At 38.5% G+C, this 14359-nt stretch overlaps 1 protein-coding gene across 2 annotated transcripts in view; it reads right to left on the bottom strand.

Moving 5' to 3' along the window:
* The window catches only part of DRD3 (dopamine receptor D3), a 64169-nt gene extending 51265 nt beyond the window's left edge, over nucleotides 1-12904 (bottom strand). The window contains exons 1-3 of one of the 2 annotated variants that reach the window (XM_055127987.1): nucleotides 12776-12870; nucleotides 12561-12682; nucleotides 293-595 (exon numbers count right to left, since the gene is read on the bottom strand). In XM_055127987.1, the coding sequence (XP_054983962.1) occupies nucleotides 293-562 (270 nt within the window). In that variant the 5' untranslated portion in view covers nucleotides 563-595; nucleotides 12561-12682; nucleotides 12776-12870. Of the gene's footprint in view, nucleotides 1-292; nucleotides 596-12560 lie in introns of both variants that reach the window. The other variant, XM_055127986.1, reaches the window with a different exon arrangement.
* Nucleotides 12905-14359: the final 1455 nt, after the last annotated feature.

The raw sequence follows: 14359 nt of genomic DNA, 5'->3' as shown, positions 1-14359 counted from the left end.
AGAGCAAACTTGGTGCATTTTAAGGATGAGTCCAACCACTCAAGTCTAATCATCTGGATGCCAGAAACATGGAAACAGAATTAGTCCCAGTTCTCTCATTCCCTTTTGAGCCTAATATACTGGAAGGTGACTGCCCTCAACAGCTTCAACTTCCTTATGAACGAGATAATGATGGGCGATCTTTCTTTCATGGTTCCTGGACCCTGATTGGGAGCATTTCAAAGGCCAGGGGGTGAGGGAAGACAAAGACAAGCATGGCTGTGTGGGTCGCCCGTTTCTGGGGTCCACTCACCTCCAGGTACACCACCCAGGGCATCACCAAAGTTGCCACGAGTAGATCTGCCACAGCTAGACTCACCACCAGGTAGTTGGTGGTGGTCTGCAGAGCCCTTTCCCTCAGCACGGCGACACACACCAGTCCATTGCCAAAGACGATGGCGAGGATGAGAGCGCAGTAGCAGAGGGCATAATAGGAGTGTGGGCGGGCACAGCTGGGAGTCGTGGCGTTCTCTGCCTCACAGGTGAAGTTGATGTGGCCACTCAGCTGGCTCAGAGGTGCCATCGTCCGGGGGAAGGAGTGATCCCAAGGAGTTTCCTGGGAGGAGACATAAAATAGTGGCAGAATAATTAGACTTTTGGAATGTAGATGCTTGGGTATATATTTTGATTTGTGGACTTAGCAAATACTTATTGAGCACTTCCTACAGACAAGGCTCATGTTCCAAACATGGAAAATTACAGCAATGAACAAAAGGGATACAATCTCTGTCTTTAAGGAGCTTCTAGTCTGTGTATATTGGTGGGGATGTGGTGGCAAAGGAACTCATCCACTGCTGAGAAAAATGTTTCTGGTTTAACTCTTATGGAAAATAGTATAGAGGCAACTCATGAGAGAAAGAACAGAGATGTCATATGCCCCAGAAATTTCATTTCTTTTTATCTATAGTCAGGACACAAAATTGATTTAAAAGGACATGTGCACAACATTACTTATTGCATCATTTAAGACAATAGCTAGAATATGGAATTGACCAAGGTATCCAACAACAGATGAGTGGATAATGAAGGTGTGGTATATATATATATATATGTATATATATATATATAATGGAATACTATGCAGCTACAAGGTAGGATGAAATCATGCAATTCCCTGTGACTTGGATGGACCTGGAGAATATCCTGTTAACTGAAATAAGTCAGAGAAAGATGAAAAATACTGGATGATCTCACTTCTCTGTGGTACATGGAATAACATGGCAAGGGAATGCAAGATATCAGAGGAGAAATACCTAGATTACCCTGATTCCTAGGTTATAGAACCTGAGAAAGATAGGGAAAGAAAGAAACTGAGGAGATAAGAACAGACTAATGAAATAGGGGCAGAAATCTTAAATACAAGACCTCTTGGATACAATGGCAGTGTAGAGTTGTAGTACTATACAAATAAACATGGATCTAAATTACAACAATCACACAATTAAACTGTACCTGGCAGGAGTTGGAGCAATAGTACACTATGGAGCAATAGTGGGTAGGGCATTTGCCTTGTATGAAGGGGACCCAGGTTTGATCCCCAGATTACTATATTGTCTGCTAAGCACTGCCAGGAGTAATTTATGAGTGCAGATCCCAGAATAATCCCTGAGCATCATGGGTGGGTGATGTAAAGCAAAAACATACAAGCAAACAAAAAAACCATGCACATATGCCTGTCAAGAAGACAGGTTGGGAGGTGGTGGGAGGAAAATGGGACATTGATGGAGGAAAGTGAACACTGGTGATATTGTAGGGGCTGAGTTGCATGACTGGCCTCCTATGTGTAACTTCTAGTTAAGGAAATTGGGTAGCACTCATGAAGAAGATGACAACTGTGTTGCAGCAGGGAAGGACACGGGGCCCAGGATTTGGCTCAGTGGGCAAGCCACTGGCCTCCAATGTGTGGGATCATAGGTTTGATTCCCAGCAATAACAAAATAAATAAATGAATAAATAAATAGATGACCTAGAGAACATAAGTCAATAGAGAAGCCAAGGAATAAGGTGGTTATGGCAGAAAGAAGAAGGTACAGAGACAGGCAGATTGGCAGGTAGAACAGACATTAGAGAGGACAGTGCTGCTGGAACCAAATGGGGCAGGTGACTTAGGCAGGAAGGACACCTGTCTTAGGGCCCAGAGTTAGGAAAAGCAAGAACAGGGATTCTAATCCTGGAATGGGTCCTGGTCACACTCAGAATCTAGGTATGGTTTTCTTAATATGTCTGGGCTCTGGGTGAGAAAGGGAGCAGTTGCAGGATTAGAATGCCAGCCTTTCCATGTCCTAATTTTGGGGTCTTAGAATTACTTTTCTCTTCTGAGGTTTTTTCTCTGTAAGAGGGAAAGAATGGAACCCATCACATAAGTGTTTTCTGGAACACTTAGGAACGCTAAGATCAAACCTGAGCTTCCAGGTTGTTATGAACTCAGGAGTGTTAAACATTTTATTTAGTCTGTTATTTGTAACAGTTGTAAAATATTTGGATTTCCAGAGTACTTAGACTATGACAAAAAATAAGAAATTAGGATTTTAAAATATGTAAAACTATGATTATTCACAGATGATGTGATTATATCTATATGTATATATAGATATGTAGATATATATCTTTGAATACGTCCATATATCTATATATTTATGTTTATATCCCTAAGGTTTAGTTATTTATGTTTGTATCCCATATATTTATAGACATATATCCCTAATGTTTGCACTTAAAAAACATTAGAAGCAAGGAATGAGTGGGAGGGTACAAATTGAAATATGCAAATGTATGTTCCATTCCTATATGCAAATGAGTGAAAAGGAAAAGCAATTCATAAAACAGTCCCATTTATCATCACATCAAAAAGTATTAAATACCTAGGAATAAGTTTAACAAAGAAAGTAAAATGTATATGTAATAAAAACTGTAAGACACTATTAAAAGATATAGAAAAAGATCAAAGGAATGAAAAATATTGTCCATGTTCATGATTAGGGAGAATTAATAGTGTCAAATATGTATCTTACAAAGGCAATATGCAGATTTATTTTAAGGCTTATCAAAATTCCAATGATATTTTAAAAGAAAATATATCAAATATTAAACTTTTTATGGAACAACAGAAACCTCTGAATAGCAAAGGCAATTTTGAGAAAAAAATAATAAAAATGCAGAATTTGGGGATATAATTCAGAAACCAAGACCATATAATGTAGATAGTAAAATTTCTTCAACAGCATTGGGAAAAGTGCATAGTCACATGTAAAAGAGAGAAACCAGAGCTGTCTATAACTTCATCCATAAAGTATAAATTTAAATTGATTTAAGACCTCAATATAAGACCTCAATATAAGAAAGCCATAAAATACAACAGAAGAAAACATTGACATATGTTCCATTTAATACTATTAGTGTTAGAGAGGGCATTGGGAACTTAACCCCAAAGTCAATGAATAAAAAGTATGTAATCAGGACTACATACATACAATCACCAAGTTGAGTAGTGAAATAAAATATCAGTAGAACAAGAAAACTTCAATGGGTGAAGATATTTGTACAACATTAATACTATAGGATTAATATCCAAGATATTATATAAAGAGTTCATGAAACTGAACAATGAAAAATAATTCAATTGAAAAATAGGTAGAAAATCTGATAAGACATTTTTTCAAAGAGAACATTCAATTGGCCAATAGACATAAAAAAATTCTCATGGTCACTTATTATTAGGGAAATGCAAACCAAAGCCATAAATGAGTGCATGGAATATAGTGTAGAAGTTGAATTTATTCCCTGCATGTGTGAAGCTTTGGACTAAAGCTCTGGCATCACAAAACAAATATACAAACAAATAAGCAAACAAACCATATAAACAAATCATGCAAGACCATAATAACAAATAATTCATATCTGTAAATGGTTCTTTACCACAATGTTTATTGCAGTATTTTTTTACTATAGTTATGAAACATTCTAAATGTCCTCTGTTTCAAGATGAGCAAAATTTGGTGTATATATTCATAATGGAATATTATTCAGCTATAAAAATGATGAACAATTTTTTCATTCATAGAAAAGTGAAAGAAATTCTAAGGTATTATGTGAAAGATAAGTCCAAAGAAGAAAGAAAAATATTAGATGATTTCATCATATTGTGCAATATAAGGAGATGAAACAGATGAATGTACAAAATAAAATAAAAATGAATTAGTGGACATAAACAAAAGAACTGAGTTAACCAGTTAACCAAAGGGATGTGTGTGGGGAATGTATTAGATGGTGGTGGGTGTTCTTTGATTTACCTAAAAAAATAAGAGCACCGTGGACGTGGCTCAGTGGCAGAGTGTATGCCTCACCTGTGTAAGTCCCTAGATTTGATCCTCTACCGTGTTAATAGATAAACAGATAAATTAACTATGCCTTGAAAAGTTTCATGCTGAGTGAAATGAGTCAGAAAGAGAGAGACAGACATAGAAAGATTGCACTCATCTATGGTATTTAGAATAACAGAGTGGGAGACTAACACCCAAGAACTGTAGAAATAAGTACCAGGAGGTTGACTCCATGGCTTCGAGGCTGCCCTCACGTTCCGGGGAAAGGTCAACACAGAGAATCGATCACCAACTACATTGTAGTCGAAGGCCATGTGGGAGAAGGGAGTTGCGGGCTGAATGAGGGCTAGAGACTGAGCACAGCGGCCACTCAACACCTTTATTGCAAACCACAACAGCTAATTAGAGAGAGAAAACAGAAGGGAATGCCTTGCCACAGTGGCAGGGTGGGGTGGGGGGGAGATGGGATTGGGGAGGGTGGGAGGGACACTGGGTTTACAGGTGGTGGAGAATGGGCACTGGTGAAGGGAGGGGTTCCCAAACTTTGTATGAGGGAAGTATAAGCACAAAAGTGTATAAATCTGTAACTGTACCCTCACGGTGATTCTCTAATTAAAAATAAATAAAAAAAAAAAAAAAAAAAAAAAAAAAAATTAACTATGCCTGTAGTTAACAGAAGAGATTTTACAAAGCTGGAATGGGTACTTTTCTTCTTCAAATTTCTTCTATAATATGGACACACAGGTATGTGTGGTTTTTAACACAAAACAAACTCCTTTGAAATTAAAAAAAAATGTAATGTGGGGGCTGGAGCAATAGCACAGAGGGTAGGGCGTTTGCCTTGCATGCGGCCAACCCGGGTTCGATTCCCAGCATCCCATATGGTCCCCTGAGCACCGCCAGGAGTAATTCCTGAGTGCATGAGCCAGGAGTAACCACTGTGCATCGCCAGGTGTGACCCAAAAAGCAAAAAAAAAAAAATGTAATGTGGAGCTTGTGGACTGGATAGGACAGCAGGTAGGGCATTTGCCTTGCATGCAGCTGACCTGGGTTTGATTTCTCCATCCCTCTCGGAGAGCCCAGAAAGCTACCGAGAGTATCCCACCCGCACGGCAAGCTACCTGTGGTGTATTCAATATGCCAAGAACAGTAACAGCAAGTGTCACAATGGAGACATTACTGGTGCCCGCTCAAGCAAATCGATGAGCAAAAGGATGACAGTGATACAGTGCTACAGTGGAGCTTATGGTGAGCCTCTAGGGGAACTTTTGTTTCAGGCCCCAGCACACACAGAGACTGACTTAGTGGCCAGGATTTGCTCTAATTCCTGATGTCTGCTGCTCTCTTTCATATTGGAGATTGACCTAACTGTGGATGAAGTTTTGTAACTCATTTTGAAGTGTCCCAGCCTGGAACGTCGAAGTGTTTAGTTGAACAGATTATTGTAAGAGGTGACCAATTTGAAATAAATTCAGAGAAGTGTCAAAAATTTTGTTCTTTTACAACAATGAGATATCATCTCACACCACAGAGACTGGCCCACATCCCAAAAAACAAAAGCAACCGGTGTTGGCGTGGATGTGGGGAGAAAGGGACTCTCCTTCACTGCTGGTGGGAATGCCCACTGGTTCAGCCCTTTTGGAAAACAATATGGACGATTCTCAAAAAGTTAGAAATTGAACTCACATTTGACCCAGCAATACCACTCCTTCGAATATATCCTGGAGAGGCAAAAAGGTATAGTAGAGATGACATCTGCATTTCCATGTTCATTGCCGCTTTGTTTACAATAGCCACAATATGGAAAAAACCAGAGTGCCCGAAAACAGATGATTGGCTAAAGAAACTCTGGTATATCTACACAATCGAATACTATGTAGCTGTCAGAAAACATGAAGTCATGAAATTTTCATATAAGTGGATCAACATGGAAAGTATCATGCTGAGTGAAATGAGTCAGAAAGAAAGAGACAGAAATAGAAAGCTTGCACCCATATATGGAATATAAAGTAGCTGAGAGGTACAAGCTTACAATGTTGCGATTTCTGGCAGATATTTCTCTGGACTTAGTTACTAAAATACTAAAATACAGAAATCCAAAACCGTGCGGCTGCGAGTGCAGCCTCCTGACCTCATATCTCTTCATTCTCAGCAATGGAAAACAAATTATCAAATGCTTTCTTTTCAGCAGGTCGACTTTAGGGAGGAGAAACTCCAAATCAATAATAGTGAATTTTTTGTTGAAATATTGAATGTAATCAAAGTAAAGTGAAAGTAAAATGAAATTTACCAGTTACATATGTGGGGTGGGGGACTGGGGAGGTGGGGGGTAGGGGGGAAGGTATACCGTGATTCTTGGTGGTGGAATATGTGCATTGGTGAAGGGATGGGTCTTTGACCATTGTATAACTGAGACTTAAACCTGAAAGCTTTGTAACTTTCCACATGGTGATTCAATAGAAGAATAAAATAAAAAAAAATTTTGTTCTTTTAGAGGAGGGTCCATTATGACAACATTAGTTGGAAATAATCACTCTGAAAAGGAACTGAGTGTTCAAAGTAGGTAAAGGGATATACATGATAATCTTTCAGCATCTGTATTGCAAAGCCTAAAATGAGAGAAAAATAGAAAGAGGGAGAGAAAAGAGAGGTGTCTGCCACAAAAGTAGGTGGGGGTAGAGATGGGGCTTGGAGGGGTGGGAGGGAAACTGGAGACACTGGTGCTGGGAAATTATACTGGTGGAGGGATAGGTGTTGGAACATTGTATGACTACAATGAAATCATGAACAGCCTTGTAAAATAATTAATGAATAAATAAATAAATTTTAAAAAATTAAAAAGAAATTGTTCTTTATCTTGCCCCCACACCTGGCCATCTTCACTGGGGCCCCTCGTAGGAGGTGAGTTGAGTCTCCCTCCCCACCATGAGCAGAGCCCCAGCAGTTGAGATCTCCAACCCTGCTCAGATCGGGACTTGGCCTCTTCCATCCAGATCCCCCATTATCCAGTAGCTAGGCAGTCACACCCACTGCCGCTGACACCATATAATCCCATCAATGGCCAACATTTAGAGACTATAAAACCAAGCTCCTGGAATCGACATCTTATAGCCTAGTTCTCCCTCTCAGAGATCCTGGCAAGCTACCAAGAGTTTCCTGCCCCCATGGGAGAGCCTGGCAAGATTCCCGTGGCGTATTCATATGCCAAATACAGTAACAATGATGGGTCTCATTCTCCTGATCCTGAAAGAGCCTCTAATACAGCACCGTTGGGAAGGATGAGTAAAGAGAGGCTGCTAAAATCTCAGGGCTAGGATGAATAGAGACGTTACTGAGTGTGCTTGAGCAAATCAACAATCAACAGGATGATAGTGATAGTGATAGTGATATCTTGGGACAATGCTTACACTCAATAACTTCTAAAACAATACTTTTAAGAATATTTAAATTTTCTCATTCTTCAGAAGTGGAGAAGGGTAGCCACTATCATTGGAAATATTACTGCTGCCAACAAGATTTTTAGAAATATACAATGTTTTATGACTGTTTAAAGGTCTACTGTTCTACTTCTTTGAGGCAAGCTCAGACTCAATGCACCTTTCTTTTTGTACTGCACTTTAAGAGCTGTGGCCAGCAACTACTTTTTCCTGAGCTTGGCAGTTGTATAATGAAGTCTTAATTGTGTCTTACCTGAGAAGTAAGAGGAAAACATAAAATCTTAATTCTTACCATCTTCAAAAGTTACAGAACTTCTGTTGACTTCAGATAACTTCTTGGAACAATGATCTGGTATCAATAGCTAATTATACTAATGGACATCCTCAACTGTGAAAATCAGTTCTGAACCTGAAGTTGATCTCACAAATTGCACGAGTTTATGATGTGGCAATTTTTCTCCCCATAGTACTGACTCTGGTATAGGACTCCTTAACAGCAGGTGACGGTAAGACGTGATTGTCTAGGCAGTTTGTGATGAGTTGTGGGTGTGACAGATGATAGCGGAAAATGAGAGAGGCTTGATTACTCCCTACGGCTCAGTTAATTGTTTCAAAATCCTCCTTTCTTAGATCTTTCTTCTTTTCCTTTTCCTTTTCAAACAATATTGCTTATATAACAGAGTTGGATTAGGCTCTCTCCTTTTTTGTCTTCCTCTGACAAAAATGCTAACAAAATAAAGCGGTCTCAGAAAGAAAACAGTCTAGAAAACGCATTAATTTAATAAACTCTCCCCAAGACTGAAGAGAGAGTAAAGTGGTCCTGTAGGATGCTTGCCTTGTATGCAGTTGTCAGGGATTTGATCCCCTGCATCCCATATGGTTCCCTGAGCACCACCAGGAGTGATCGCTGAGTATAGAGTAAAGAGTAAGCCCTGAGCACTGCCCCCAAACAAAAAAAAAATTCCTCTAAGTAACTATAATTATAATTTTATTTCCTTACCAACAGAATAAAGATAAATCACACATGATACTCCACGAGGTTATTGTGAAGTTGAAATAAAATAATGTATGTAATGACTTGGCACTATTGACAATTTTAAGTAGGTAATTATTTGTTTTGGAGTTCTCTTGTACATTCTAGAATGTTTAGTGATATTCTTGACATCTGCCAATTTGTGCCAAAACCACTCCTCTTTGCTCACTTCATAACACTGTAGCACTGTCTGTAGCACCGTCATCCCATTGTTCATTGATTTGCTCGAGTGGGCACCAGTAAAGTTTCCATTGTGAGACTTGTTATTGTTTTTGGCATATCGAATATGCCTTGGGTAGCTTTCCAGGCTCTGCCATGCAGGCAGAATACTCTCAGTAGCTTGCTGGGATCTCTGAGAGGGACGGAGGAATCGAACTCGGGTCGGCCACGTGCAAGGCAAACGTCCTACCCACTGTGCTATCACTCTACTTTATAACAATAAAAAATATTCCTAGACATTGTTAAAATCCACTGGGGACAAAATTCCTGGATCCATTAAGGATCAAGGCACAATGCTTGGCACATAACACTTGGAATATTGTAGTTTTTTTACTTTTAGAGGGAAGGTGAAATGTTCAATTAGTTGAGATTATCTAAAGGTTTGGGAAATTAGGAGATTATTGGTAACCTCAGCAAAGGGTGTTTCTGATTAAGATTGAGTTGAAGGTGAGAAAGTGCTGAAATAAGAAGTTGGTGACTATTGGCCTAATTCCTTACATCTAACCCTACTGATAAATTTAAATGTGCCTTTGAATTTATTCAGAGTTAAAAAAGGGTTAACTTGGGACTGGAGTGGTAGCACAGTGGGGAGGGCATTTGCCTTGCATGCGGCTGACCTGGGACCTGGGTTCGATTCCTAGCATCCCATGCCACTAGGAGTGATTCCTGAGTGCAGAGCCAGGAGTAACATCTATATATCGCTGGGTGTGACCCAAAAAGAAGAAAAAATAAAAGGTTAACTTGGTTTTTGTGGTTTATCCTAGCATTTCTTGCAGTGAGTCCATACTGCAGTTTTGAAAACAGAAGAAAAAAGAGTGGTTCATTCCCCTTCAACTATGACATTGCCCAGCTTGGGTGATTGTCAATCTCTTCAGTGCTGAGCTAGTTTGTGTGGAACATTTGTAGGGAACTCCCTTAGAACTGGTTCCATTCCAGGATCCTATTGAGTTTATTAGGATGATACCTATTAATATTAAGAGGGTTTTAATTGTTTTGTGACTTTAAGGATCATGAACTAAGTAGAAAATAAATACAGCATACCTAATAAGTATAACAAGGAGAGCATCTAAGTTTTTGCTATTTTTTGAAGACAGTGATTATTCCCTCTCCTGATTGGCTGCTGTGTGCCAGGCACTAGTACTTAATATTATCTCATTTTAACATTTACGGATGGTTGAGGATTAATATTGATATTTTTGCTTTGTAGATAAAAAAAATAACTGAGTAGAGGTACATTAACTCTATCAAGATTGTCCATGTACGTAAGCAATTGAGATGAGCCCAGTTTTGCTTTGAGTTCCCTAAGTCCAAAACTCATGACTTATTTCATATGTCTATGCTGGAGGTAAAAGTTGATATGGGAGCCATTTCCAAGTAAAGATGTTTTTCTTCTACCCAGAACTACTATTAGTTAGCATATTAGTTGATAATCTTTTAGTTCTATAATAATACGTTAGTACCATAGCCAAATCTTTGCCTTTATCTTAGATCCTTAGTTTTGCTATTTCTAACTTTTTTTAATCTGTTGTGTTCTGACCTCTAGATACCAGGTTGGTTCTGGAATTTAATGCAGACTTACTAAATTATATTGAAGAAATGAATGGTTATAGTTAAGTATTCACTAGCTAGCTTTATCATATTTAATTTGCACAATGATGTGATGAAGTGTTATTATTACCTGCATTTGGAAGATATAGAAAATAAGTAACAAAACAGTTAAATATCTTTCTGGAGTCATAAGACAGTAAATGATCTTGATTTAATCCAATATTTATCTGTATTAAGGACTTATGTTCTTTTTGTTTTGTTTTTGGGCCACACTAAAACTCAGGGGTTATTTCTTTATTCCTGATTCTATACTCAGGAATTACTCCTGGTGATGCTCAGGGGGTCATATGTGATGCTGGGGGTTGAATCCTGGTTAGCTGGTGCCAGTCTCTTGAAAGGCAAACATTCTACCCACTGTACTATTGTTCTGACCCCAAGCACTTATATTCTTAACTGTTCCACTATGGGGTGAGGGAGACAGACAAATCTGAAATAGGGAGTGATTTTAAAATATCAGTTTTTTAGTTTATCTTATGCATGTACCTCAACTGCAGGTGCACACTTCACAAGAGCTGTGGGAGTTACATTGTCATTATTATTAGAGGTAGTCTTTAGCATTTCTATGGCACTCTGTTCTTGCAAATTGCCATCTAGTTTATTTTCCCAATGAAGATTCAAAAGACATTAAAATAAGTTGCACATATATGTATATATATGTATATATTTGGCTGCAAATGTAAAGACAAATATCCTAGTTGGTAATGAGATCCAGCAGTTAAAATAGCATAGTTTATTGTTACCCAATTAAACCTGCCCAGAAAAGCAGAGCAACCTCACTGTGCACCATAACCTCTAATGACAGAGCATTTTGCCATTCTGGGATAGAACAAAATACAGTAGATCAATCCAATCAATAAGCAAATACAATTGATGACAAGTTTAATGCACTGTAAATTAATTTTGTGTTGAATGAAATCTATGTTATATTTGCTTTAACTCATAATAACAATCTTATGTATACTTCCAGCATTTGTCCTTCTCAATATTTCTGATTTTATAGACCCTTAAAAATGCCCAACTTAAAAAGTGTATGAATAAGAATCTTTCTCAAGTATTTTATGCTTCTCTTTAGCTACAAGAGACCCCCCAATACTCTTAAACAGAGAAATCTTTGTTTTACCTAAGGACAGACATCTTACTGATCTTTTAGTACCAATAAGCAAAGGGACTTACCTCTAAAGTGAAAATGGGCAGGTAGAACAAGTTTAGACCCCAACTACCACTTTGCTACTGCTGCATTATTATTTTTTCATATATTTTGACAGTATTTGATTAAACTAAATACATGAATCGGAACATGCCTACTTGCAACAATTTTCACTGACCCAATATGCTTTAGCAAGTAGTGAAAGTCCCACAATTAAAAAACAATACTCTCAAAATCATATGCCATCATTAAAGAAAACATACACAATTATCATCTCAAGTACTGCATATCTCTATGGGAGTAATTGGATTCTGACTTGGAAACAACCTGACTTAAAATAGACTATTGGAAATAGTACTTCTCGAAACCCTCAGTCCTGGATTTCTAGGACACTGAATTGGGGATTTTAAATAACAGACCCTTACAATTAGTAAAACCCTTAAGAGAAATATAATCAACTTTCATACAACTCTCAGGAATAGTAACAGCTTTTTATTTCCATCCTTTCATTTTTTCTTGATATATCTTCTAGAACCCACAAGATTCTATTTTTTTCCAAGGGGATGGTGGTAAAGCAAAATTGTTAAAAACTGAGACCAAAATTTAAACAGTTTTCTAAGGATTTCAGGGTTTTATATAAGAGGGGTACAGAGTATTAATGCACATGCTTATAAAACAATAAAATGCCAACCTGGTTAAATCACCTTTCAAAAAAAACCAGCATGTATTAAACTATAAATGAAAAGAAAATTACTTACCCTGAAATTTTCTTCTTATTTCAGGAGACTGTAGAGTTTAGCACCTTAGCTAAACTGCAGCCGTTTGCCGACAGCAGACATGCCCAAGCCAAGCAAACTTTGCCTTTCCCAGGACACAGAAACTGTGGAAACGAACAGAAAGAAAATCACCCATTTTATTCTCTAAGGTGAAATCACTTGTGTGCTGCTCTTCCAGCTTCCCTATTAGACCTTACTGAATGTTTCATTGCTGCTTTGGAATGCATCCGTCTTCTCTAGTGGGTTTGGGAGCTACCCTAAACTGAGTGTTGCTTGGGTCAACCCTTCGGAGGCTCTGTCCTTGGTGCTGAAAGAGAGATGGAGCAGGCAGATGCAGGATCTGCTTTTCTACTGCTCTCTTTCCTCTCTCTGCTTCTACCTGATCTGTGCTATGCTTTTTCAGCACATGTGCATTTTCTCCTCAGTGCTCTTTTTAATCCTAGTTATTCCACTGCTTTTCACTCTAATTCTTTAATTGCTCTTGAATAACTCTCACCTTTCTCATTTTGATTGCCGTTTTAGCTTTTGGTGGGTGTAGAACTGACTGGTTTAGAAGAAGGAACAGATCAACAAATTGATAACTCAAGTGGTTAATTGAAACTAGTACAATTTAGAACATAAGTGACAGAATAATTAAACTTGGAGGTGTAAGTCTGTCTGGGGAAAGGAGGTAAAGGGAATATATTCCAGTGGAAGCAAAACTGAGGCATAGTGATTAACTTGAAATAGCAGCACCCATTGTCTGCAATGTTTACAACATTTTTTTAATTGATAATTTTATTAGTTGGTGCATGTGAGCTGATTAAAAATAAAACTCAAGCCTAGAACTGACTGAAATGAAATGCAATAAAAGGCATTACCTGTGTGCTGTCACAAGTGAGTGTGTTTCTGAAGTAACACTGTAACTGTCACTGTCATCCCATTGCTCATCAATTTGTTTGGGTGGGCACCAGTAATGTCTCTATTATGAGACTTGTTAGTGTTTTTGACATATCGAATACACTAAACTAGACAACCTAAGTTAATGGCCATCAGTTCATAAAACTTTTACACTTAATCTTAACTTTTTACTGATTTTTTTTTTGCTTTTTGGGTCACACCCGGCAATGCACAGGGGTTACTCCTGGCTCTGCACTCAGGAATTTCTCCTGGCGGTGCTCATGGGACCATATGGGATGCTGGGATTCAAACTCGGGTCAGCCGCATGCAAGGCAAATGCCCTACCCGCTGTGATATCACTCCAGCCCCTTTTACTGATTTCTTTTACAAAAATCTGTTTTTTCTTGAGACAGAGTGGCAATTCTTTTACTCTCTTTTTTACTATTATTTAGCTGCCAACTGTGAGTGTCCTTGGCAGCAACAGTGCACACTGTCATGAAGACGAGTCTTAGATTATAATGGAGACCTCTGCTGGCTGAGAAAGCAGCAACAACTAAGTACTCTTATAGAGAATAGCCATCATTATTTATTGAGCATGTATTATTTACCAATTATGCTTTTTTTTGCTTTTTGGGTCACACCCGGCGACACACAGGGGTTACTCCTGGCTCTGCATTCAGGAATTACCCCTGGCGGTGCTCAGGGGGACCATATGGGATGCTGGGAATCGAACCTGGGTCGGCCACGTGCAAGGCAAACGCCCTACCCGCTGTGCTATGGCTCCAGCCCCCTACCAATTATGTTAATGCCTTTCACTTTTAGTCTTTAAACAACCCTACAAAGAAGGAATTAATTTTTTTCACTTCCAGGTTAATTGATGCTTAGAAGGCTTAAAATAATAT

Source organism: Sorex araneus, chromosome 2, assembly GCF_027595985.1.
Source record: "Sorex araneus isolate mSorAra2 chromosome 2, mSorAra2.pri, whole genome shotgun sequence".
NCBI classification, from domain to species: Eukaryota; Metazoa; Chordata; class Mammalia; order Eulipotyphla; family Soricidae; genus Sorex; species Sorex araneus.
The sequence above is the reverse complement of the archived record's forward strand: the minus strand, read 5'-3'. Positions and strand labels throughout refer to the sequence as shown.